The sequence below is a fragment of the Pleurodeles waltl genome, chromosome 9 (genome assembly GCF_031143425.1).
Source record: "Pleurodeles waltl isolate 20211129_DDA chromosome 9, aPleWal1.hap1.20221129, whole genome shotgun sequence".
NCBI classification, from domain to species: domain Eukaryota; kingdom Metazoa; phylum Chordata; class Amphibia; order Caudata; family Salamandridae; genus Pleurodeles; species Pleurodeles waltl.
The window spans coordinates 1,088,221,880-1,088,248,582 of record NC_090448.1 but is presented as its reverse complement, the minus strand read 5'-3'; the positions used below and the strand labels follow the sequence as shown (position 1 = coordinate 1,088,248,582).

General features: G+C 45.8%; 1 protein-coding gene across 1 annotated transcript in view; it reads right to left on the bottom strand.

Annotated features, from left to right (window-relative positions):
• LOC138260353 (cytosolic phospholipase A2 delta-like) overlaps positions 1-26,703 on the bottom strand; it is a 237,588-nt gene that overhangs the window by 181,162 nt on the left and 29,723 nt on the right. The window contains exon 2 of the mRNA XM_069208771.1: positions 5,533-5,602. Coding sequence (XP_069064872.1) covers positions 5,533-5,602 — 70 coding nt within the window. The remainder of the gene's footprint in view (positions 1-5,532; positions 5,603-26,703) is intronic.

Genomic DNA, 26,703 nt, shown 5'->3' with positions numbered 1-26,703 from the left:
AACCTCCGAAGGATGAAAGGCTGAAGGGATACATGAGAATTTGAACAAGTGTCTATGAGGTCAAACACAGATTCCTGGAATCTATGCATTAGTCCACTAAACCCCTCTAGACACGGCCTAAAGTGGGTGCCCAAGTGGAGCTGGAGGGATATTACTGCATTGCAACCTTGGGAAGAGGCTCAGAGAGAGAGGTAGAGAGAGAAAAAAAGAGAGAGAGAGAGAGCAAGGAGAAGGTCTTGCATCAATAAGCACAAATTGCTGTCATCACACAGCATGCAATCACCATTTCGGGTAGGCTTGAGGAATCTGCCAGCCCACAGTGACATACTCGACTATTTGTGTTCTACAGGTGCTAAAATGCAATCCAAGACAATTGGATTTTCGATGACTCTCCTATGTCTGAGCCTGCTATTGTAATTATATGGCACATGATGGTCCCTCTGGATAACATCTCTGCATGTAAGTGAAACATGGGAGAGGTGAGAGGTCAAATTCAAAATCTACTTTAAGGAAGGCACCATCAGTAGAAAAAGTTCCACAACGCTTACGCCTAAAGATGTGGAAAATGTGCAGAGGTAGCTGCAGGGTCCTAAAACGTCAGGGATATACCATGCTTTACTGACTGGTGGTCATAATGAGGTACAAATGTGCTAGGCTGTCTCACTTTGAATATTTGAACCACTGCAAACCAATACATAAGGTCACATATTGATGAGATCCATAGTAGCTTTGGTGAGAACCTCTTGTTTTCGATACTGGCTTGAGGACAAGATTCCATCATATTTCAGTGGGGAAAGACGTCCAAGGCAAAACAGCATTCAGCGGCCTAATGTGATTCTAAGAAATTAGATGGATACTCCAAGGCATAGTTGTAGCCCCGAAGACTCGGTGAGAAGGCAGTGGCAGACTAGAGCTGGGTTCTCGGAAATCAAGGACAGGTTGGAGGTTGTTGGTCAAAGTCCTGAATGCTTTCTTACATCTGTGACCTTACCTATGTCTGAATGGCTCATGAGCCTTGTGATAAGGCTGGTCTACTGGTTCATTTTTCAGCCTCTTTGCCAAGAGTTTGCTTTGTCAGTTCTGAAAGTGGTGGCGAATCGTGGCAAACCATGGAACAAAATGTTAAAAACAACTGCAAAAGCCCATGAGGCCATGTTGTCCTTTTAGTGTGATGGGCTGCAGGTAGGAGCTAGGTCTAAGCCCTCTCTGAGGCATTGTTAATGACATACTGTGTTCTGCAGTGGCACAACTGGCATTTGTTGATGTCAAGAGGCCTTGATCTCTCAGCTGGACCAAGGTATTCAACCGCTGTTGATTATGTTGATGAAGTGTCGTTCTAGAGATAGTGACTTTGTCTGGGAAAAATTGGACAGAAGGGTTTTTTCTTTTTTTGAGGTCAAAACCTCATTCAACTTGTTTGTTTTCTACTTGCTTTTTTTCTTTCATTGTTAGCATTTGTTGGGAGGGCTGGGCATCACTTTAGATTGAGTCACAAATATTAGCAGAGTCTACTCGGAATATAGGAATCAATATTGTTAGAGAAGATAATTGCTTTAATTCTTGTTCATGGGTGGACATAAAGATTCAGTGCTGATAGAATGGAATTAATTTGGAACACATATGTGAGGTATTTGGAAGGCGAGTGGTTTCAAGCAACAATGTATCACCAGGATGCAAGATTCTGGTTTGAATGCGCTGTTATCCTGGGGTTACATGCAATGAAACAGGGGTTTCACATGTAGCATGCCTCTGAGAGCTGCAAACAGTGTAATGTTGTTGAGAAGACAAGGGAATGTTAGGGATCCCTTATACCACTCTGAGATGCAATAAACTAAAAGCCTTAGAACCCACTAAGCGCCTAGAAGCAACATGTCATGAATGGAGTTTTGCATTTACCAAGCCCTGGGAAGCTGCAAGCTGTGTAAGCTTGTGAATGACTGCCGACAAAGTGATTCTCGGGATGCCATGTACCTCACTCAGGTGTACTAGATACAGTGCCTTAGAAGAGTTAGCACCCCTGCAAGCTGCATGCAATGATACAAGATGTTCACATGCAGTGTGACTCCTAGGGTTGCAGGCAGTGGGGTATTTGCAAGTAGCTGCATGCAATAGACTGCTAGGGATATTAGACACAACTCTCAGATGCAGACGATGTAATGTCTTAAACTGCACTGCACTTTTGGAAAGCTATAAGTAGTAAAACTAAAGATGCACACCTTGTGTGCATCTGGTAGCTGGAGGTGCACAGAGTAGAGGGTTAGGTGTGCCAGGTGGCAGACTAAGGTGCTGCAGACACTGTCTGCAAGTCAGTGCAGCATAAACACATTTCTGTTAGTAGAGTGTGTAAAACGCCATAAGTAATACATAGGCACAGAAGAGATAGCTGCACTCAGATGACCCTGTGAAATCTGCTGTTGTAGCATGGGGGACAATTGAGGGGAGAAAGCATGTTGTGACTTCCAATGTTAGCAACACAAAGGAATGATGGACCTTGCCACCCCAGTTTGGACCCAGCCATATGTAAATCAGTCTTGACCCTGTTCCCCAAGGGAACAGTCCAGCCCGGACTGCCAGGCCAGGTCCTCTCTGGACCAGAAACAAGCATCCTGGGACCGGTTTTAGGGTATCACCCTTCATCAGCCAGGCCAGCTTGAATCCAGTGGCATAGTGAGCATGGGACCCATGTCTGGGCATACCCTTCCCACTAGTGACTTCCAATGTGCCAGGTAGAGAAGAAGGCATCAGAATGTGCAGAAACCCCTTGCCATTCTGAGGTGCAGGAAAAATGCCTACACTGAGGGAAGAAGGATTGTCAAAACGTACAGTGTGCTAGGGAATGATGAATGGGTAATGGTGCAGGAAACCATGTAGCAAACCAGGATGCACATTACCCACCATTTGCAATGTCATTCCTCACTGGCATACGGAATGCTTAAAACATCATGGCGGTCCTTTAGAGGCGGCGGTGAAGATGCGCTCTAATAAAGAGTGCATGAGAGACTTTCAAAATATTTTGGCTAAGAAAGACTCATTGCTTATGTAGGTAAATATCTCTGCCCTTTTATATTATCTGGGTGCAAAAACGTGTTACAAGCAGAGCCCTAGGAATTAGCAATAAAAGAAACTGTGGGACACCATCAATTAAATCATGAGGCAAAAAAGGTGAATGAGTGTCACGGGAATGCGAATTATGTGGCAAGTCATGCAATTAAAAGCAAAGGTATGCAACATGATCTGTGACATTATAATCTAGCTATGTTGTTTCATCACTCATTGATAAATAATGAATGACTGTTTCATAGAAAAATAAATACAGCAGGGTTTAATAGAGAGGCTATTCACAGGATTATTCGGCAACGAATAATACTTTTGCCTTGATTTCAGGTCCAGGAACGCTGCAATATAATTTCTGTTACCAGGGAAAAAATCGAAAACCTATTTGGGGTTACACTCAGCAAAAAACAAGTCCCCACACGCTTTTAAAGAAATATATGCTACTTTCATTCTGTAGGTCTCCGTTATGTTTTAAAACGTCATCCTTTTGAGATTTAGTTTGTGTACTCCCTGTAAGGCAGTGGAAAACAACAAAAACAAAATAAACAAACCTAAGAACACTGTAGTTGTGTACATGTTTCATTAGGAAACGTTTTAGGGTTGCAGATAAACCTTAACCAGAGATACAGCATGTCTGGGACGCTTCCCGAAAGCTGTGAAGTTCGAGGATTCCCAGGAAAACCCCTGGAATTCTTTATGAATTTTAGGTGCAGGAAGCCAGGTTGTTCAGTGGGGCAAATTCTCCTATCACCAGGCAAAACCAGCTTCTTGTTAGTAAAACACTGTTTCACTAGGTAGCATCGTATACCCCTTCGAAGCACCTGACAATTTCCGAGAACGTGTGGGAATGATCAGCAGTATCAACACAACGCCTAAATAAGTAATTCACTCAGTGAAGCCGAAAAAATATTCCGGATTAAAATAAGTCCCAAGTTGCAAAACTTCAATCAGCCACTTCAAAGATGTAGAATTTCAAAGTAAAAGTTAAATTCTATACTTCTTCACTGTTCTGCATCGAAAGCCAATGGAATGGTCTGTCGCAACCTTCCCCATTGCTTCAGCAGTTTGCCATCTGCCTCCAAGTTCTGCACCATGTACATTTGTGGCCTAGCGCTCTCCCCCACTAGTTCAGACTTGTAGCTGTCTTCTGCCTCTTGGGAACTAGCCCATGTCCGCACTCTGTAGGGCGCGTGCCATGCACAACTCCAACTGCTCCCTTCTGGTTGAGTCTGTGTTGTGTCCTTGTTCTGCAGTCGACAGGCAAAAGTCTTTATGATATGAAGGTTGTCAGTGTAAATAAGAAGCTTCGAGTGTCAACACAATCAAACCCGAGGTCAAGGAATGCCCCTACTCTGATCCTACACCCCCAACCACTACCTAGTATACTAGAGATTGCTTACTCAGAGCTATAAAACTCAACTAAGTGAGTGGCCAGTCTGAAAGTATTCAAAATGTCACAATGGTAAAAATGGGATCCCCTTTAAAAAAGCCTTTCCATTTGTTCCCTTCCCTAGCAAATCCATGGTGCTCGGTTTCATCATCTCTGAACTTTCCAATAACAAGCAAGCATTGTATATCGTGTCTCCTACAAGGAACATATAGAAGCCAAAGGTCGGTGCCTGGCTGGCACATCCTCAGTCTTCTAGGAACTTTTCCTCTCTTAGCTCTGCTGCTGTGCTAGCATTCGGGATCAACTCCCCCCTTCCTCTGAGGTGAGGCTACCATAGTACAACAAACAGCTAGGCAGGTTGGAGCACCTGCAGCTGAGAAACAAAATGCAGTACATTTACACCCAACAACAAGAATAAGTCTATCAATCTGTCTTAACATTTAAGGGAAACACATGTAATGAGGGCCGTATCAGTGAATTCTTAATGTATTGAGTCAAAACACCAACATTTAAGTGAAAGACGCAGGCAGGGAATCACACAAGAAGGAAATGGTTTCTCACAGCAAGAAAGTAAGACTCCTGGTTCCTAACAAACACAGGATTAAACCTACGGGAGCCAGTGTCTAACTTTCTTTGTGAATCAGTCTGAGTATTAAACGCGGTCAGTTGAAAGAAAACACACAAAAGTTAAGAGACAGTCAATAGTGGAAACCTATCAATTGTAAATGTTTTTCATTTGATCCCGCTGTAGTGTACGGAAATCGGATAATGTGATGTGCTTGATCAACAGAAAAATACAAAGGGCATTCTAATGATTATAATACATACTAGTTGGACCCAGTAAATGCCACTAGACACTAAAACCAAATCCTTTAATCCAACTGAATCCAATAGGAAATTTGGTTTCATTTCAGCATCTCATCCTTAGCTCAACAAAACGTATAAAGCCTCAACTTTAAACTGGTCAGCTAGACTGTCCTCTGGAGGCACATACTGTGCCGCATGAAATTGGATGATGATGGCAGTTCTATGCTGTCCCAATTCTAAACTTCTGCTATCTCAAGCACTGATTCCTTCACAGTACTTACTCAAATCCCCTGAGGTAATATTTCTGGCTTCCACCACTCTTACGGAGAGCTGCCTGGGAAAAGCTTCCTCCTGTAAAGCAAAGAGAATGAGCAAGATCAACCAAAATATTGAATACTGGATCAGAATATACCTTAGCCATGGTAAGATATCGACACTATAGAAGCTTTGCATCACGGTAATGCCATGTTAGAGACAGAGAGAGGACCCAACTGAATTTAAAGCAGCTCTTCTCCTTCCCAAGTCAAATGAGTTCTCCAAGAATAAACACACTGGTCCAGCATTATTACTGTTTACAGACCAGCAGCTGTGTGAAAACTGAAGTGCTACATCACGGGAAGCAGGAAAAAATATGCAGTGGCAAATTTTGTAAGAGTCTCACTCCAATGTTCAATGATGCCATTGACGGTGTTGCTCAAAAAGTGCTAATGTCTTGTAAATTGGAGCCTCTGAGAACAGAACATGTTTCCTGATCATTTTGTTATTGTATCAGTTGTGTTTCATCGAGTAACATGCACATTTACTGTAAAACCCTCCCCTCCTTTTGTCCTCCCTGCCTTGTTTGTTTCTCTTTAATCTTTTACCCCAACACCTCCCCCTTCCTTTGAAGCCATGGATTAATAAACATCATTTCATGCTGGGTTGCCGGAGTAAGCCTGACCTGAACTCACCCCTGAACTACCCAAAAACTTGCAATTATTTTTATACGCCTACCCTTGCCATGACTCTTAATGAAGGATCTTTGTTTTGGACTCCTTCTGTGGGACTCTGGTGTCCTTGAACTTACTGACCCACTTTATGGACAATGCATTGGATCCTCCATTGACTCCTGTGCAAACAGTTATGAACACCCACACTGAAGCAGCTATCCGGAGAGTCCCAGAGAGAACCGTGTTCAAATGGGGGTTCCCTCCCTTTACCAGAATTGATGTATTTTGAGGCATTCTGGGCAATAGCCCTCACCTGTCTCCCGTCCACTTCATGAATATTTGCTCCGTGTCTTTAATAAAATTACAAACTGCTACTTAACCAGGAGGAAATCTAAATATATATCCCTTTTTCTTCTTTTTCTTCTAATTTCAACTTTCCCTAGTCTTTTCCATCACCTCCTATCTTATCTCTACACCTCACATTATCATGTTTTAAAGGTTTCTTTAAAACCTATTGGCAGATCATCATAGGAAACCAAACGTTCATAACACAAACTTGTTTATCTGTAAATGTTATCAGTCTCAGTTGCATTAACAAGGGCTCTGAGAGCACAAATACAGAGTCTGTATTGGAACAGAAGGATGTATTCATTTAAGGCGATCTAGTGTCATCTTTTAAACAGTCCCTGAAGGAGAGGACAACCTCTTTCCATAACACTGTGATGGCATGTTTGCCAAGACATCTGACTTCCTCATGCCCTAAAGCTGTAGATTCCACATCAGCCCAGTGGAGGACCTCAATATGCCAGTGTGCGAGTTCCCTCAGGTTGGGTACCTTCCAGAGCATTGTGATTGACCGGGGGGCGATGAGGAAGGCCAGATCGAAGAATTTAGTCATAGCTCTGCCTGTCTTAGGACAGCAATAGAGCCCAACAGACAGCACTCCAATTTCCTTAAGTCTGGGTGGCTCTTGGTCACAGAGCGAGCAGAGCAAAGGGCATCCCAGAAGGCCTGGATGTTGGGGAAATTCAAAAACATGTTTGATGTCTGTGTGTGTGGCAGAAGGTCGAGGGCAGGACAAAGTGGCTGTTGCACACTGTGCCACTCTGGGGTGAGGTATGAACGGTGTATTATGTTATGTTGGATGTGTTCCAATCTGGCGTTGCAAGAGACTTTATGGACGAGGGTCAGAGCCTTGTCTCATTTCTTCTACCTGAAAGGGTATCCTAGGTCAGTCTCCCTGCTAGCGAGGGATTGGTTATGGCCTGGAATGGCCCAGACTAACTAGGTGATCAGTCTCTTTGAGGGGCCTGTTGAGTGTAGTACTTGAGTCAAGGGGCATGGGGGTGGTGCTGTGTCACTAATACCCCTAAATGTACGTTAATTTGGTTTTAAGATGTCTGTGGGTAAGAAACTGGCCTGCTGGTATGCAATGCAGATATATCAAGAGGTCAAAGGGGACCAGTGCTCCATCATGAAATAGGTCACCCACACATGTAATGCCCATGCTTTCCCATGATCTTCTTACATCCCTTAGTGTGGCCTGACGGAAACTATATGCTCTGCAAGTGAATCTAGAGTGTTATAGAGTGTGTGATTTTTAGAACCCTGATGTAGCGGTCCCATGCAATGTGCACCAACTTATTTGAGCAATTGAGCTGACACGTTTTAGGGATGAGAAGCTCTCAGATGAGGTTATGTGTGGTTCTTCTGTCAGCGTGTCCCACTTAAAAGCGGCAGCCTGCAAGTAGGCCGGCCAATAAGTTGCGCCACTAAGTAACAGTGTTCAAAGTTTGGTACTCCAAGATCTCCCAGTACAGTATGGAGTTTAAACTTGGCTAGGTCAACCCTGCACCATCCATTACTCCAGACAAGTTCGTCCAATATAGTATTCAGGGTGCAGAACATGCGTTTAAGGACTGGGATGGGCAGGTTGGTGAAATAATATAGCAGTCTTTGTAGCATCACCATTTTTGCTAGTGCAACGGCCTTTGCACCTTTAGTGGGAAAAAAGCACCACAACATCGTTTTTGTTCGGAGGGAAAGCACAGTCTTCATCCAGGTTTCCATCAAGCATATTAGCATTTGAGTGGTGGATGTTTATGCCGAGGTAGCGGAACATGGAGGCACTCCATGTCATTGGGTGTTCATTGTCTGCATAGGACAAGTAAGGCTCAAAAGGAACAGGTATGATTTGGTCCAGTTAACTCTCAGGCCTGAAGCCAGCTTGAACGTGTGTAGGATCCGTACTGCAGGGTCAACCCCCTCTCGAATATCTTTGAAATTGCGCTATACGTGGTCCACATAAAGTAACAATATATGTGTCTCATTATCCAATAGTATACCCCAGTCTCTACCACTTTGTCACATGCAGATTGCTAAAGGTTTGATTGCCAGAGTAAAAAGTAAGGGTGAGAGCGAACACCCCTAACGCTTGCCCCACTGTAAGATTAGGGGGTCAGAGAGGAGTCTACCAATTTTGACTCGAGCTGTTGGTTCGGAGTACAGGAGGTCGATTAGTCATAATATCTTGATGCCCAGTCCCAGTTTGCGCTGGATATTAAAAAAGCACCTCAAATCAAGCATATCAAAAGGATTTTTTAAGTCTAGCACTAGGCAAGTGGATTGTGGTTATCAATGCAGCACTTCTTCCAGAAGCCTGTGCAATTGGCGTATATTGAGGGATGTGGACCTTCGCACTATATATCCATTCTGGTCTGATTTGTCCAGTGAAGGCATAGCACCTGCCAGAACTCCCTTTTCCAGTAGGCCACGCTGCAAGTAGGAGCTAATGGGCCCAACCAGAGGGATTGAGGCCTTTGACTCCTGATGTCCTGGGGTCCTGCCTATCATAGATTCCAAGCAAGTGGCCAAGTACTCCTTCAGCAATTGATTCTCAGAGTTAACATGGTCCGAGCAGTCCAAGGCTCCCTCAGGGAGCAGACAGATACAGGGGGTGGTGAACATGGTCTCACAACTCAAAATACATACAGTAGCAGCAATAAATTATTGTCAAACCAAATATCCACTTTTATGAAAAAAAGGAAGTATTTTGATTTACTGCCATCTAAACAAAGGTAAATACCACATTCACACACAACTATATAGTCCTCCTGAGGTCAGGGCTCTAGTGTTTTGCAGGCAATTCCCTGTGTCCCAACCCCTCCTCACTCTAGCGATCATAGTTATTCCTCATTCACTTTAGGCAATATCCAGGGAAAGCCCCAACAGTAGTTTCAAGAGTTCACTCCGATTCTATGGTAAAGTTAAAAGTGTTCCAGTGCTGAAGCGCTACCTAGCAAGCAAATTTCACCAAGGCCAACTTGGCCCGAATTCAGTCATACCTGCACCTGCAGGACTGGAGCATCTGGAGGTCCTTAACGCACCCTCCTCTGCGGGCGCAGGTTCAGGTGAGTTCACTGCATGTGGCCCATATGGGCTGTTCAGGCGAGTTCACTGCATGTGGCCCATGTGGGCTGCACTCAATGATACCCAAGTTCCTCACGTATAGTCGTGCTCCCACAGCACCAGAATTTCTTAGTGGCTCCTCTTGGAAGCGCACTTCTTTAAGTTCACCCCTTGAGGGAGAGAAGCTGATGCAAAGTTCTTGATGCGGGTCCTATGTCCTGATATAGGTGCATGGAAATCCCATGATGGCCTCACCCCTCCATTGACACTCCTGATCAGGTCCCACTTCAAACTAGCTCCGATGACCCCCTCTAGCACATGGGATTACCATGCCACTACTATACACAGGCACTGACCCGATTGGCAGAGCAGATGTCCTCACAGCAGCCCCTTCTGGAATACAGAGTCGGTGGCTCTTCAGCATGCTACAGCTATGATCCATTCTACACACCAGTCTGTCCACAATGGACCTTCCTGGCATAAGGGGTAGCTGAAACCTCAATGCCCCTAGGTTCCGGCCTGATCAGCACGGAAATATGGATAGTTCACTTTGCAGTAGCCCCTCCTGGCATACGAGGTCACCGATGCCTCACAGCACAAAATCTCCTGTCTGATCGGTACAGCAATTTTCACATCTCAATTGATGCCCATGTGCAGGGCAATGTCGGCAACCCTTTTTTGCCAGGGCATAGGAGGGCAAACAAGGGTTGCCGACATCATCCTGCACACGGGCCACAACCTGATTGGTGCACCAGCCATGCCTTACACCTTGCACAGAGAATCCATTCTATAGCATTCCACACTGAACCTCACTCCCTCCAACGCACTCCTCTTCCTCATATGGCACACTGGTACTGGCTAGCAGGCAGGTGATGGTGCTCCAGGCTTCAGAGACTGCAGTCTTAGATTCCCTTAGTGATGTCCCATCACCCAGCATAGAGACTAGCAGGCCTCTGCCCCCAGTTCTAATCATAGGCAGAAGTCTTTCAGAGCCTTTCCTCCTCAAAGAGCCCAACTGGATGCTTGACAGTTAGCATTTTTTGGGGTTCTCACGCTCCGATTCTTATGGTCCATTAACAGACATAAAAAGTGAATTAGAGACTGAATCTTTCAAGTTTATGTTGAGGGGTTGCTTCCTTTTGAATTGCCCCTTCTTTACCCTCTCTTCCTCTTGAAACCAGTCTGTCACAGCGGAGTGATTCCAAAGCTGATAGCCCTACAACATACAACACAAGCCATGGGAGTGACTAGAGTTCACACCTGGATGTCAGTCACAGTGATGTGTGTATCAAAATGTTAGCCCAGGCCTCAGCCCTACTGTTTATGATACCCGTATCAACCCTGTTTCCTTCCTGGGATGTGTACATATCCCCTTCCTTGTAATCTCTCCCTAAGTCAGCAAGCACCCTTTGAAGTGTGTTGTGGAATCCTCGCTCTCTGTTTTCCGGTGTGTCCCACTCAGCTGTCAGGAATGCAACAATATATATATATATATATATATATATATATATATATATATATATATATATATATATATATATATATATATATATATATATATATATATATATATATATATATATATCTTAACCCAATTTTTTTTTTGTTATATATGTGTCTGGGATTTCTCTACCTCCTTATTCTTCACCATGCAGGCCTGCATCTCCCAAAATGGAACCCACAGTCTTTCTTGTACTGTGCCATTCACAGGCACACATACATACAGTACATGCTTTTCATACACACACACACACATTTACCATGGATGCTCTGCACAGTGCTAGGACCTTCATGTAGTGTACCACTCACAGGCACACATACATCCAGCACATGCATTTACCATGCACACACAGCACAGCATTATATTCTTCATGTATTGCCCCACTGACAGGCACACATATATCCAGTGTATGCATTTACCATGCACTCACTGCCCAGTACTGCATTATCCCAGTAGTGTACCCTTCCCAGTCACATTTACATCCAGCACAGATAAACCACTCATGGGCTGTGCAGCACTTTAAAACAACCCGATATAGACCAAAGGGTGAATTAAGCACTCAGCAGCTGAATTTTGAATGAGTGAGCCTATAGGCCTCACTCCGGTGACACAAGCTAAGAACTGTTTATTATCCAGTATCGGATCTTTCATAGAGTCACATGCTTGAATCTTCCCCCTCGTCGAAGTGGGAGTCCCACGGTATCCTATAAAGCAGTATACAATAACCACAGAGGCTATCATGCAAATAGGTCTTAAAATTGCTTGTGTATCCATGTCCTTTTTTTAAAATGGACCAAATTTGAACCATAACCAATCAGCCGACAGCATCCTCTAGAACACTCCCAAGAGAAGCTCCCTTCCTCGATTTTCACCTCACATCAAGGCCCATATTTATACTTTTTGACACAAACCAGCGCCGGCGCTGGTTTGCGTCAAAACTTTTACCACCGGCTAACGCCATTCCTACATGCCATGCGGGCGCCTTATTTAAGGAATTACGTTAACCAGCGCTGCGGACTGGTCAGAGTAAAATAAAATGACTCAGACCAGGCAGCGCCCGCGTAGGGGAAAATGGGTGTTGCGCGTCAAAAAATGGTGCAAGTCTGGTTTGAGGCAAAAATCATGCCTCAAACCGGACTTGCGCCATTTTTTGACACACAACCCCCATTGAAATGACTACTGTCTTAGCAAAGACAGGAGTCATGTCCCCTTGCCCAATGGCCATGCCCAGGGGACTTCTGTCCCCTGGGCATGGTCATTGGCCACAGTGGCACGTAGGGGGGCCCAAATTAGGCCCCCCTATGCCACTTTAAAAATGTTTTTAAAAATACTTACCTAAACTTACCTGTACTTACCTGTACTTACCTGGGATGGGTCCCCCATCCATGGGTGTCCTCCAGGGGTGGGCGAGGGTGGCAGGGGGTGTCCCTGGGGGCAGGGAAGGGCACCTCTGGACTCCTTCCACGGTCAGAGACCATGGAAGTGAGCCCACAGGTCCCTTAACGCCTGCCCTGACCCAAGCGTTAAAAAACGGCGCACATCAGGCTGTGTGCCGTTTTTTAAAGCCTGCCCCCTCCTGTCCGTTAAAATGACGCTGGAGTATAAATAAGGCGCACAGGCCTTAAAGTCATTTTTTGGGCGGGAACATCTACCTTGCATGTCATTAACGCAAGGCAGTTTCCCACATCCCAAAAATTAAGCACACAGAGGAATTTTGACGTCCGCGGGCTCGGGCGTCAAAGTTTAAATATGGTGCACGGTTTGCACTGAATGTGCGTCAAAATTTTTGATGCACATTCAACGCAAACAGAGTACAAATATGCCCCCAAGTGTGAAGGGAGTCTCCCTGAGCTTTGCTCAGTTTTTTCCACAAATTACTTCAAAAAAGGTCTGGACTTATATTTATTCCAATTATGTCTGATTCTAAAGGCCTCTTTCGTCCCTGCAAGCCCTGTGAGAAAAAGAGAGTCCATGTGGATGATCCACATAAACATTTTATTTATTGTCTTCACCCTCCTCATAAGGCAAAGGAATGCAAAATCTGTTGTACTCTTCCACCTAAGACTTTGAGAGACAGAGAGGGCAGATTATTGCTGTGACTACAAAAAACTAAAGCCCCAAAAACATCTTCTGATGAAGATAGTGACTCTGCCCCTAAGTCACATAAAAGGGCTAGATCTTTGGAGGGAACGTCTGAGGAGAGCAGAAAATCCCTTAAAATTCACCACCAGTCGAGGGATTTTAAGAAAAGAGAAAAAGAAAAACAATCCTCTGCAGAGGTAGTTTCATCTGCTCCAGCTACCCAATGTAAGCCACAAAAAGTTAAAGTTGCCTCAGACACGTCGACGACAGGAGAAAAATCTCCTTTCCTAACATGTTCGACAGCAGCATCGTAGACAACGAACGTCACCACCGTATCGTCGATGAGACCATCTACTTTGACGACGATGACCACATCTTCACTTTAGGTTCCCATATCGTCCACGAGAATCTCGGAGATGAAAGGCACTTCACTTCCAGCGATGACGGTTTCCCCGACAACGGTAAACACTGTGCTGTTGACATTGTCAGTGCCTAAGACCTAGTCGACTACAGCACCGCCATTGACGACCCCTCCGTCGATGCTCCCACCATTGACGATACCACCGACGACAACGTCGACAAGATTAAAAATGAAAACATTCCACAAACCTACCCTGGCATACGCAGCAAATATTTCACCCTTTCTCCCAAGTCACCTTTTAGACATGGAAGAGTCTGATGAGGAAGGACCTTTTGGACCAGCTCATATTCCTCCAGAGCTCCATGTTAAATATTAAGAGGAAGAGTATTATGAGGGTGACCAAAGTCAGGACTTTGAGGGATACTATCGTCAACCTTCTACTCATAAGTACACTGAGCACCAACAGTACTATCCGGAATCCCATCGCTCCCAAGAACATGTATTTATGCCTCCCTCACTAGTAGAGGATCTTCAAGACATGTTGTCAGACTACAGATGGCGCTTTCCTCCACAGGCAGGGGTACCACCATCAACCCCTACACGTATAGTTTCTATTCCAACATCAAATATACTGCCTCCAGCTACGCCTAGAATGACATCACCATCATGTGCTGCCTCCCCTCCTATAGACGATCCTTCCACATCGGAGGATGAGGCTAGAGAATAAGGTGAACTACCGGCTCATCCCTACTCCATCTCCACCTCAGCACCCTCTGGCTGATTCCCCTCCAGAAGACATTGGGGGGGTTTCATTGTATTATGGAAAGGGCAGCAGAAACATTTCACCTACCCATTGCAGTGAAGCATCCGGATTGCTTCTTATATGATTTCAAGGACCAGGCACGGAAATCAGTAAGTGCATCCCCATCATTGACCACTAATGGCAGGAGGGTATTAGAATTATGAAGAACCCCGCTACAGTGCCGGCAGTCCTCCCCCGTATTGACAAAAAATTAGAGGGTTACTGATGATTCTCCTGCATGCCTCACAAGACACCCTAGGCCGGATTCCGTAGTTTCTCAAGCAGCGCAGAGAAGATCTGAAAATCTGGCAGCTCCCATCTCAGTACAACCAGATAGAGATGGACAACACCTTGACACAATAGGCAAAAGCTTTTCCCTCATGTCGGCCATGACAGTGAGGGCTGCTAACGCTTTGGCTATCCTGGCACAAAATGACAGGCAGATGTGGTCTGACATCAAATCTATGACAGATCGCATTCCAGAGGACCAAAGACAGTACTCAAAAAAGGTCTTACAAGAAGGAGAACAAGCCTCTTCTGAAATTGACACTGCAATGGATATTGCTTCATCAGGGTTTAGGCAGCTAGCAGGCGCCGCTGTTCCGAGGCATCAGGAGTGGCTCAAAGCCACTTCATTTCGACCTGAAGTGCAAACGAAGAGCCTGGATATGGCTTATGACGGGGATATGCTCTTTGGCAAGCACATAGACAAAGCTCTTCGTGCCATTAAAACAGATACTGACACCGCTAAATCACTAGGTGCCTTGCAGTATAGAAGATTGACTTTCAGAGTGGCAAGGGGGCGAGGCTTTTTTTTTCTCCATCTATAGAGGTTCATACTACTGCCCCCAACAGTTTCAGCCTTACCAATCTCAATATAGAGCACTGCAAATGTTTCGTCAACCAACTAAGGCTGGTGCCTCTAAACATGGAGCTTGCCGGAGAACCTCACATCAATCCAGAGACACAGGACGTAAGGAATGACCCAGTCCAAGTACCAGCTGCTCAACCTTCTCAGCATCCTTCTCAGTCCAAATATTTACACAACTGGAAAACTATCACCTCGGATCAATGGGTACTGGACATAGTAGCTTATGGTCACACCTTGGAATTCACACTACCAACACCCCCCAAAAGGGGTGCAGCATTCCCCTCATCTTCACTTATTAAAAAAGAAAACATATTGATGCTTCACAAAGGAGCAATAGAGAAAGTGCCAATGGCTCAGAAATGAAAAGGATACTATTCCCGTTTTTTCCTCGTGTGAAAGAAAACAGGGGAATGGAGACCTATTCTAGACCTGTGACATCTAAACAAATACCTCCTCAAGGAAACTTTCAGAATGATCACTCTTTCAGACATATTAAATCTCCTAAACAACAGAGACTATATTACATCTCTAGACTTGGAAGATGCTTACTTTCATATTGCCATTCATCCCAAGCATTGCAAGTATCTTCAGTTCACAATGGCTGGTACTCACTATCAGTTTTGAGTTCTTCCCTTCAGGCTCAGGTCAGCCCCACGCATTTTCACCAAGTGTTTAGCCCCAGTAGCAGCCATTCTCAGGAAGCAAGGTCATCAGGTTTCACCTAGACGACTGGCTACTAAAAGCACCAATTCCACAAAAAACACTCAAAGCGACAAAGGACTGCCTTACGCTCTGTCAAAAATTAGGTCTCACAGTCAATGAAAGAAAATCTTTCACAATACCCACTCAGAGAATGACGTTTCTCGGAGTGGTTCTGGACACGCAGAACAACAAGGCTTTCCTTACACAGGAACAACAGAATCGGCTGACATATTTGGCCACAATAATATCAACAAGAAAGTCCATTTCAGTGAGGTAGTACAAATCACTCCTAGGTATGATATCTTCCACAATCAACCCAGTACTAAATGCATGTCTCAAAATGAGACCTTTGCAGGAGGAATTACAAGTTCAGTGGAACCAATCACAAGGTTCGTTCGAAGATCGCGTTTTTGTTACACCCAAGATGATAAAGGCATTGGACTAGTGGGCTCACCAGTCTCATCTTTCTCAAGGCCTCATGTATATTCCGTTAGCCCCACAGTTTATAATTACGATGGATGCATCATTGGAAGGATGGGGAGGTCATCTCCAAGATCTGCAAATCAAGGGGAAATGCCAAACCATCAAAAGCTGATGCACATCAACAGCTTGGAACACAAAGCCATCTTCCTCACATTGCAGGCATCCCTCCCAAGGATACAAGGTTCTCGAGTGCTGGTGCGGAAAGACAACACAACCAGCATGTATTATATCAACAAGCAGGGGGGCAAGAAGTCCTTAACACACTCACAAGAAACCCAGGAGCTATGGAACTCGCTAGCAAGCCACAACATCTCCTTGAAGGTCAAACACGTCTCAGGAGCACCCAACACGTTGGTGGATGCACTCAGCAGGGCTAGCAGCGATTGCCACGGATGGGAACTGAATCAAGCCCAACTAGACAAAATATTTGCAACATGGGGGAGGCCAACTCTAGATCTTTTTGCAATACCAAATGGCAATTTCACGCAAGTCAGTATTCCCTTCCCGGGTCTTGGGGGAAAGCCCTTTCGATGCAATAGTCTGGATCTATGCATATGCTTTTCCCCCATCCAATTAATTCCCAAAGTCATAGCCAAGATGAAGGCGGAATCTTGTCGCCTAATACTAATCGCTCCTTAATGGCCCAGGCAGTTCTGGTACACAGAGCTTTTTCTGATGTCAGAAGACACATAGATGCGTCCCCCACCAACTCCAATGCTGCTATCAATGCATGAAGGAGAGATATTGTATCCAGATCCGACCTCACTGCACTTGCATGCATGGCTCCTGAATTCCATGAGTTCCAGCATCTGAGGATCACTCCAGAATGTAGAAACATACTTTCTAAAGTGAGTGCGGACTGTACAAACAAAACATATTGACTTGAATGAAAGCGGTTCGGTTGTTGGTGTCAAAAACATAACTTACACCCATATGAGGCCTCTTCAGAACAAATATTACCTTACCTGTTAATGCTAGCAAAATCCGGGCTTGTGTGTTCCTCAGTGAAAGTGCATTTGGCAGCAATTTCAACATACAGACGCTCTTCAGACACGGCCTCCCTTTGTTCATCACAACTAATTAAGCAATTCATTAGAGGTTTATTCATGGTCTTTCCTCTAGTAATGTGACCTCCCCCTGAATGGCACCTTTATGTTGTACTCTCACAATTAATGAAATCTCAGTTTGAACCTATCCATAAGGCAGACCTCAAGTTTCTTACATGGAAGAAAGTTTACCTACTAGCGATCAATTCCACCAGAAGAGTCAGTGAAATCAAAGCGTTCACTACACAGAAACCTTTTTCTGCGTTTTACTGAGGATTTTGTCATTCTCAAAATGAATCCAAAATTAATTCCTAAAGTTCCTTCTCAATTTCATCTTAGTCAACCAGTTATTCTGCGGACATATTTTCCCAATCCAACATCACCAGCAGAAAAATCCCTCCATGCATTGGATATGAAGAGATGTCTTAAGTTCTATCTTCAACTAACTAAAACTGTTCGCAAGTGTGATCAATTATTACTGTCCTACAGACCTGGGCGACTGGGCACTGCAGTAACAAAGACAACAATAGCAAGATGGCTATTAGCAACCATTCAGTTCTGCCATTCTGCAGCAGGAAAAAATCTAGAAAGGCAGCCTAGAGCACATTCAACAGTATCAGTATCTACCTCTTCTGCTCTGTTTGCTGGAGTTTCGTTGGAACAAATATGCCTGCCGTGCTGCTACTTGGAAGAGTACCCACTCATTCACAAAGCACTACTGCCTCCAATCCCCACATAAAACTGATGCTGCCGTTGGTCAAGCAGTTCTACGTCATCTGTTCCAGTAAGGTGAGCCTCTATGGTAATGAAGAATTTTATTTCTAACACTGGTGATTATTTCTATTATTCTTATTATTACTGTTATTGTTACTGTTATAAGTCGAACATTTCTGGATACAGTTCTGTGTTATTATGACTACTCTATATAAGTTATGATATATGAAGTAGAAAATTCTTTCATACCCACCATCCGCTACGATTTTATTATACTACATAGTTAATACAGCTTGTTATTCTGATTCAAGCATGTGAAAATCTATGAAAGATCCAATGCTGGATAAGAAATGAGTTACTTACCTGTAACTGCAGTTATCCAGTATTGGTATCTTTCATAGATTCACATGCGACCCACCCTCTTCCCCTTTGAGGCTCCCTTTATTAACTCAGGATACATAATTCACTCTAGTGCTGCAAATCAGAGGAAGGGAGCTTCTCTTGGGAGTGTTCTACAGGGTGCTGTCGCCTGATTGGTTAGGGTTCAAGTTTGGTCCATTTTTAGAAAAGGACATGGATAGACTAGCAAATTTAAGGCCTATTTGCACGGTAGCCTTTGTGGTTATTGTATACTGCTCTTGAGGATACCGTGGGACTCCCACTTCGATGACGGGGAAGATTCAAGCATGTGAATCTATGAAAGATACCAATACTGAATAACTGCACTTACAGGTAAGTAACTAATTTCTTCCTCCTGATCACTACACAGTATGCTGCCACCACTGTGCTGGTTAATTCCTGGAAAAGTCAGTAGCCTTTCACCACAAGGGTAGCACTTTGGCTGCCTCCCATCCCATGCCCTCTGGTCCAACAAGACCACAATCCGTAAAACAGGTCTATGTCATGATCCATGCTTGAATATGATAACAAAAATCACTATTCGGGGTCCAGACAATAGTACAGCTGGGGTACTCAGGGCAGGGATGCATGTCCAATACTGTGTGGAGGACATTTTCGTCCTAAAAGTGCCCAGTAGGCACATTGCCTGGATTTTGCTCAAGATCTTATGATCACTATCCAGCATCATTAAGGGAAACTAAGAGAGATTCCTGCAGTGAAGAGAGCTGCCCCTTAGCCGATGCCTATCATGGAGGTCAGCAAGTGTTAGGACTTGTAGATTTTATAGAGTTTGGTGGGAAGGCCATCTGCACCTGGGGTTTTACGGATTTCTTGCTCCATGATGGGGCTCTTGAGAGCCTTAATGTGGGCAGTTGTCAAGGTGGACATGGTTACTTTACTTAAGGAGTTATTAATGTGGGACAAGAAGGGGGAGGTCTCGGGGCTGTACAGTGCCCAGTAATGGGAGCAAAAACTGTGTGGACTGCCATCTGGGAATGCACTAAATTGTCCATGGAGAGTTGGATTAGGGTGCCAGGGGTATCGGCAGTGTCACATTTAATCAGCCAGGAAAGGAGCCTTCCAGATTTATCCCCTTCTGCATGTGTTTTGGCAAGATGTGTTTTTTAGTCTAGGCTTCGTAGGGAATTAAATATCTGTGCATGTTATTGCTTGGTGACAAAGAGTGCTCACTTAGCATTATCATTCAATAGTGTACTCGGTTCTAGAGGAGTGCAGTGCTGTCAAGGGTGCCCTCCACAAAAACATAGCACCCCTCAGTGTCAGCTACTTTGCTATGTATTAAAAAGGGATCATGGCCCTGATCCAAAGAAGCACCCACATGGCATAGCTGGAGTAGTAAGTGTAGTAACACTGGCCTCTCCAATGTTTTTGAATCTTGAATAACTCGTTCCCAGTGGGGTGTGTCTCCTGTATGATTGCGAAACGTGTGCCTCTGCGTGAATATCATGGCGGAGTTCATGCCTTGGACATTACATGTCATAAGTATCGACTGAACCATAATAAAAGAAGGATCGGACGGGACATTGCAAAGCACAGCCAGGGGGAATGTTGCAATCCTTGGCAGATCACAGCCCAAGACTTGTATATGTCATGTAGGGGTGATGAAACCTGACAATGCAAATTTCCCAACTCCCCGCCCCAGGGCCAAAGATCAACATCTCTACGCCCATACAGGCCACTCAAGACAACATAATAACAATTCTAATGAGAGAACCATTATAGGCTATTAAGAGTTGGTGACAGCATTGGAGGTAATTGTTCACTAGCGAGTTCCAGCAGGGCCCCTCTATGGGGTATATGTGACAGGAGAAGAGGGCAGCCCAGTTCCTCCTTGGGCAGAGGGTCCAAGGGATCGGTTGGGTTTATGTAGGGATGACAGTTCCAGAGAGAGGTGGGGCTTTGGGCAGTAAGGTCCTGGATGGAGCCAGGTGTACCAACTGGCATGCATCATGAAGCATAAGAGTGACAGCGGACAATGAGAACACCGCAGGAGGAGTTTCAAGGGAATATTATGTACCAACGGAAGTAAGAGCTATGGTAAAGTAAAGAACAAGTAATAAGGTGAGAGGTAGGGCAGCCTATGGCAGAGAGACAGTCTCAGTAAGTGAAGAGAAGTGTACTCATACAGGTCACAGATATCTGCAGCAAGCTCACAGGCCACTCACATCAGTCTTATATTATGCTGTCAGCTGTTTAGACAGCAGCATCATTGAAAGGGAGCTCAATTGCGAGTTGTGGGAGTCCTTGTCCGAGCCAGAATCAATGGAATCATCTGGTGTTGGGACGTGGTCTGCATCGGGGATCCAAGACACAGTAGATGAAGCTGCTATCCTCCTCTAATGCAATTGATATGGAGAGGGAGTGTTAGTAACATATTTGCCAGAGGGAGATCCAGCCTGGCCACTGCTCCCCTCATGGTGCGAGTTGTTTCAAGCACTTTCTGCTGTCACTGATGTGGTTTGCTGCTGTTCCACTCAGCTGCAAGCATCTGCTGGGTCCATAAAGCAGTATGTGCACTGGCCAGCTATGATCTTCGATTCAGCAGAGAACAGCAGTGAGTATTTATAGCTAGTTTCTGTCAGCTGGTGCTTGACAGCCAAGTAGGAACTGCAGAGGTGCTGGACTGCAATCGTGTAGTTAGGCAACATCATGATATGGGAACTGTCATGTGACAGGCGGCCCCCAAGTTTGACCACTTGCAGGATCATGTCTTTGTTCTTAAAGTGCAAAATCCTGGCCAACATCCGTCAAGGGGACTCTCAGCAAAGGGCGTCATGCAGGCACTCATTGGGCATGTTCCACAGCAAAAAAGGATGAAAGGCCTGTCGGCGCTTTAGAAATTCCATTCTAAGGTGGCCGTCATGGATGATTTGCTGCTTTCTAGGGTGAAAAGCATGGCAAACCCAATTGGTTTCACAACTGAGACATATTGGCTTTAACAATGCGTATCTCTACACGCCAGGGCTTTTGAAAGGAAAGGCTGGGGCTGTTACATCATGCCTGCATCTTACGTTTTTTTGTGCTAAGTGATAGTTGTAGGGTTCATTATACAATCTGGTACAGAAAACAACCGCCGTAAGATAACTGCAGTCTTTCGCTGTACTTCCTTCACAGGCCTTTCCATAACCTGCAGCTGACTAATTCCAGTTGCTGAAAAATGGGTTAGAAGCAATGCGGCCCAGAGCGATTGACACAGCGATTGACAGTGGCTGAGATTAATTTAAGCATTTTTTCTATCACCTGGTTGTTTTTGTCTAGTTTAGAAAGCTGGCCTGGTGAGCGGTGGGTACCTATGGTACTTACCCTTATACCATGTCCAGGGTTCCCCTATTAGTGTAATGTAGAAAGTGTCTATAAGCCAGGCTTTCTAGAGATATCTGTGGATGAGCAGCCAAGGCTTATCTAGGAGACATGCAAAGCTCATGCAATACCACTTGTTGTCACACAGCACTTACACACATGAAAGAACCACACAGTGTTACAAAAATCAAGGTACTTTATTTTAGTAACTCAAATACCAAATTACTAGAAAGGCAATTCTCCAATAGGAGGTAATTAAACACACTAAATTAGGTACACTAGCAATCAGAGATAGGCATAGAAAAGGACAGAAAACAGTGAAATGCAATAGGCAATAATGTAGGCCTAGGGGGAGACCAAACCATATACTAAAAAAGTGGAATGCAAAGGTCGGTTTTCACCCAAGGAAGTGCAATCAGTAGAGGGGAGCTGGAGGTACTAGGAACACCCCAATGTAAGTACTGGAGTACCCCACAGTGACCAGGAAGAAAGGAGTAAGTTACTGGATTTTCCCCAAACCACGCAAAGGACTAGAACAAAGGACTGATTTCTTGCAGTCTTGTCTGGGGGTTGTCTGCAACCCCCAGACAAGACTGCAAGAAATCAGCAGTGGATTCCTGTAGAAGATGACCTGAAAAAGAAGGGGACCAAGTCCAGAAGTCGCAGAAGTGACCAGTAGTGGAAGGAGCAGCTACCACCAGTCTGGGATTGCAGGAGTTGGCCGATGGTGGGACAAAGAAGGTCAGTACTGCAGCCGTGGAGTCAGTGAAGAGTTCTTGGAGGATGCAGATGATGTTCCACGCCGGATGGAGGATTGCAGTCTGGTTTTGGTCCAGGAAATCCATCAACAAGTCTTGGCAAAGGCAAAAATCGTGGTTGGCAGGAAGTGGAGCTGCCGGGGACCAGCGAGGGCCAGGAACACTCAATGCACATAGGGGAGTCTCAGCGATGCAGAGAGTCCACAGAAGTAAAGTCATACCCCACAGGACGGGGACACAGAAGTCGCAGAAGAGCCCATGCAGCACAACTGGAGAAGGGTCCCACACCGCAGGAGAAGCACGCAGAGGGCTGTGTGTCACAGGGAAGAGTGCTGGGGGCTGGAGCTACTCGGAGCCTGGAGTTCCCTTGGAGGAGACGCCACCAAGCCTTGGTAGCTGCAAGAGACGCTGTGCATGGGGGTACTGTCCTGCATGGGAAGGCAAAGGCTTACCTCCGCTAAAGTTGGAAAGCTGGTAGAGATAACAGAGGTGACCACTCCTGACCACCACCCGTGATGCAGGATCCACGCAGCTCAGGATGAGAGGAGTTCCTTGCAGCCGGTCGTTGTCGCAGTTGGTGCCTGCAGATGCAGGGGAGTGACTCCTTCTCTCCAAGGAAGATTCTTTCTTCTTTCTCATGCAGCCTGAAGACTTGCCGCCCTCAGAGAATGCATAAATGGGGAAATGTTGCAGAAGCTGGAAAGAGCCGTGGAAACAATGTTGAAGCAGAGTCTTCGTCGTGGATACAGATTGTTGGTTCCTGGAAGGTCCAGATGCAGTTCCAGTGGCTAGAAGTTGAAGCAGATATTGTGAGGAGTCCAGCTGGAATCTTGCAAGCTGAATCTGAGGACCCACCCCAGACGAGTAACCTAAATAGCCCTGAAAGGAGGATTGGTCACCTAGCCCGGTGACCACCTATCAGGTGGGGGCTCTGACGTCACCTGCCTGACCTGGCTACTCCGATGCTCCCAGAGGCCCCTGCCCATCTCGGATTCAAGATGGCAGAACCCAGGGACCCTTTGAAGGCGCTCTGGGCACAACTCCTGGGGGGGTGATGTACATGGGAGTGGTCACTGTAGGAAAGTACCATCTTGCCTGGCATGTTACCCCCATATTTCACTGTATATATGTTGTTTTAGTTGTATGTGTCACTGGGACCCTGCCAGCCAGGGCCCCAGTGCTCATAAGTGTGCCCTGTATGTGTTACCTGTGTGATGACTAACTGTCTCACTAAGGCTATGCTAACCAGAACCTCAGTGGTTATGCTCTCTCATTTCTTTCCAAATTGTCACTAACAGGCTAGTGACCAATTTCACCAATTTACATTGGCATACTGGAACACCCTTATAATTCCCTAGTATATGGTACTGAGGTACCCAGGGTATTGGGGTTCCAGGATATCCCTATGGGCTGCAGCATTTCTTTTACCACCCATAGGGAGCTCTGACAATTCTTACACAGGCCTGCCATTGCAGCCTGAGTGAAATAACATCCACGTTATTTCACAGCCATTTACCACTGCACTTAAGTAACTTATAAGTCACCTATATGTCTAACCTTTACCTGGTAAAGGTTGGGTGCTAAGTTACTTAGTGTGTGGGCACCCTGGCACTAGCCAAGGTGCCCCACATTGTTCAGGGCAAATTCCCCGGACTTTGTGAGTGCGGGGACAACATTACACGCGTGTACTATACATATGTCACGACATATGTATAGCGTCACAATGGTAACTCCGATCATGGCCATGTAACATGTCTAAGATCATGGAATTATCACCCCAATGCCATTCTGGCATTGGGCAGACAATTCCATGATCCCCCGAGTCTCTAGCTCAGACCCGGGTACTGCCAAACTACCTTTCCCGGGGTTTCACTGCAGCTGCTGCTGCTGCCAGCCCCTCAGAACAAAGGACTTCCTCAGAGAGAGGGTGTTACACCCTCTCCCTTTGGAAAAAGGTGTCAGGGCTAGGGAGGAGTAGCCTCCCCCAGCCTCTGGAAATGCTTTGATGGGCACAGATGGTGCCCATCTCTGCATAAGCCAGTCTACACCGGTTCAGGGATCCCCCAGCCCTGCTCTGGCGCGAAACTGGACAAAGGAAAGGGGAGTGACCACTCCCCTGACCTGCACCTCACCTGGGAGGTGCCCAGAGCTCCTCCAGTGTGCCCCAGACCTCTGCCATCTTGGAAACAGAGGTGCTGCTGGCACACTGGACTGCTCTGAGTGGCCAGGGCCAGCAGGTGACGTCAGAGACTCCTTCTGATAGGCTCTTACCTGTGTTGCTAGCCTATCCTCCTTCCTAGGTAGCCAAACCTCCTTTTCTGGCTATTTAGGGTCTCTGCTTTGGGGAATTCTTTATAACGAATGCAAGAGCTCATCAGAGTTCCTCTGCATCTCTCTCTTCACCTTCTACCAAGGAATTGACCGCTGACTGCTCTGGACGCCTGCAAAACTGCAACAAAGTAGCAAAGACGACTACTGCGCCCTTGTAACGCTGATCCGGCCGCCTTCTCGACTGTTTTCCTGGTGGTGCATGCTGTGGGGGTAGTCTGCCTCCTCTCTGCACTAGAAGCTCCGAAGAAATCTCCCGTGGGTCGACGGAATCTTCCCCCTGCAAAGCAGGCACCAAAAGACTGCATCACCGGTCCTCTGGGTCCCCTCTCAGTACGACGAGCTTGGTCCCTGGAACTCAGTAACACTGTCCAAGTGACTCCCACAGTCCAGTGACTCTTCAGTCCAAGTTTGGTGGTGGTAAGTCCTTGACTCCCCACGCTAGACTGCATTGCTGGGTACCGCGTGATTTGCAGCTGCTCCGGCTCCTGTGCACTCTTCCAGGATTTCCTTTGTGCACAGCCAAGCCTGTGTCCCCAACACTCTAACCTGCAGTGCACAACCTCCTGAGTTGTCCTCCGGCGTCGTGGGACCTTCTTTTGTGACTTCGGGTGAGCTCCGGTTCACTCTTCTTCGTAGTGCCTGTTCCGGCACTTCTGCAGGTGCTGCTTGCTTCTGAGTGGGCTCCTTGTCTTGCTGGGTGCCCACTCTGTCTTCTCACGCAATTGGCGACATTCTGGTCCCTCCTGGGCCACAGCAGCATCCAAAAACCCTAACCGCAACCCTTGCAGCTAGCAAGGCTTGTTTGCGGTCTTTCTGCACGGAAACACCTCTGCAAGCTTCTTCACGACGTGGGACATCCATCCTCCAAAGGGGAAGTTCCTAGTCCTCTTCGTTCTTGCAGAATCCACAGCTTCTACCATCTGGTGGCAGCTTCTTTGCACCCACAGCTGGCATTTCCTGGGTATCTGCCCACTCCCGACTTGATCGTGACTTTTGGACTTGGTCCCCTTGTTCCACAGGTACTCTCGTCTGGAAATCCATTGTTGTTGCATTGCTGGTGTTGGTCTTCCTTGCAGAATTCCCCTATCACGACTTCTGTGCTCTCTGGGGAACTTAGGTGCACTTTGCACCCACTTTTCAGGGTCTTGGGGTGGGCTATTTTTCTAACCCTCACTGTTTTCTTACAGTCCCAGCAACCCTCTACAAGGTCACATAGGTTTGGGGTCCATTCGTGGTTCGCATTCCACTTCTAGAGTATATGGTTTGTGTTGCCCCTGTACCTATGTGCTCTCATTGCAACCTATTGTGACTATACATTGCTTGCACTGTTTTCTATTGCTATTACTGCATAATTTTGGTATTGTGTACATATATCTTGTGTATATTTGCTATCCTCATACTGAGGGTACTCACTGAGATACTTTTGGCATATTGTCATAAAAATAAAGTACCTTTATTTTTAGTATATCTGTGTATTGTGTTTTCTTATGATATTGTGCGTATGACACCAGTGGTATAGTGGGAGCTTTGCATGTCTCCTAGATCAGCCTAAGCTGCTCTGCTAAGCTACCCTTTTCTATCAGCCTAAGCTGCTAGACACCTCTTCTACACTAATAAGGGATAACTGGACCTGGTGCAGAGTGTAAGTACCCCTTGGTACCACTACAAACCAGGCCCGCCTCCTACATTGGTTGTGCAGCGGTGGGATAAGTACTTGCAACTACTTACCACTTTGTCATTTTGT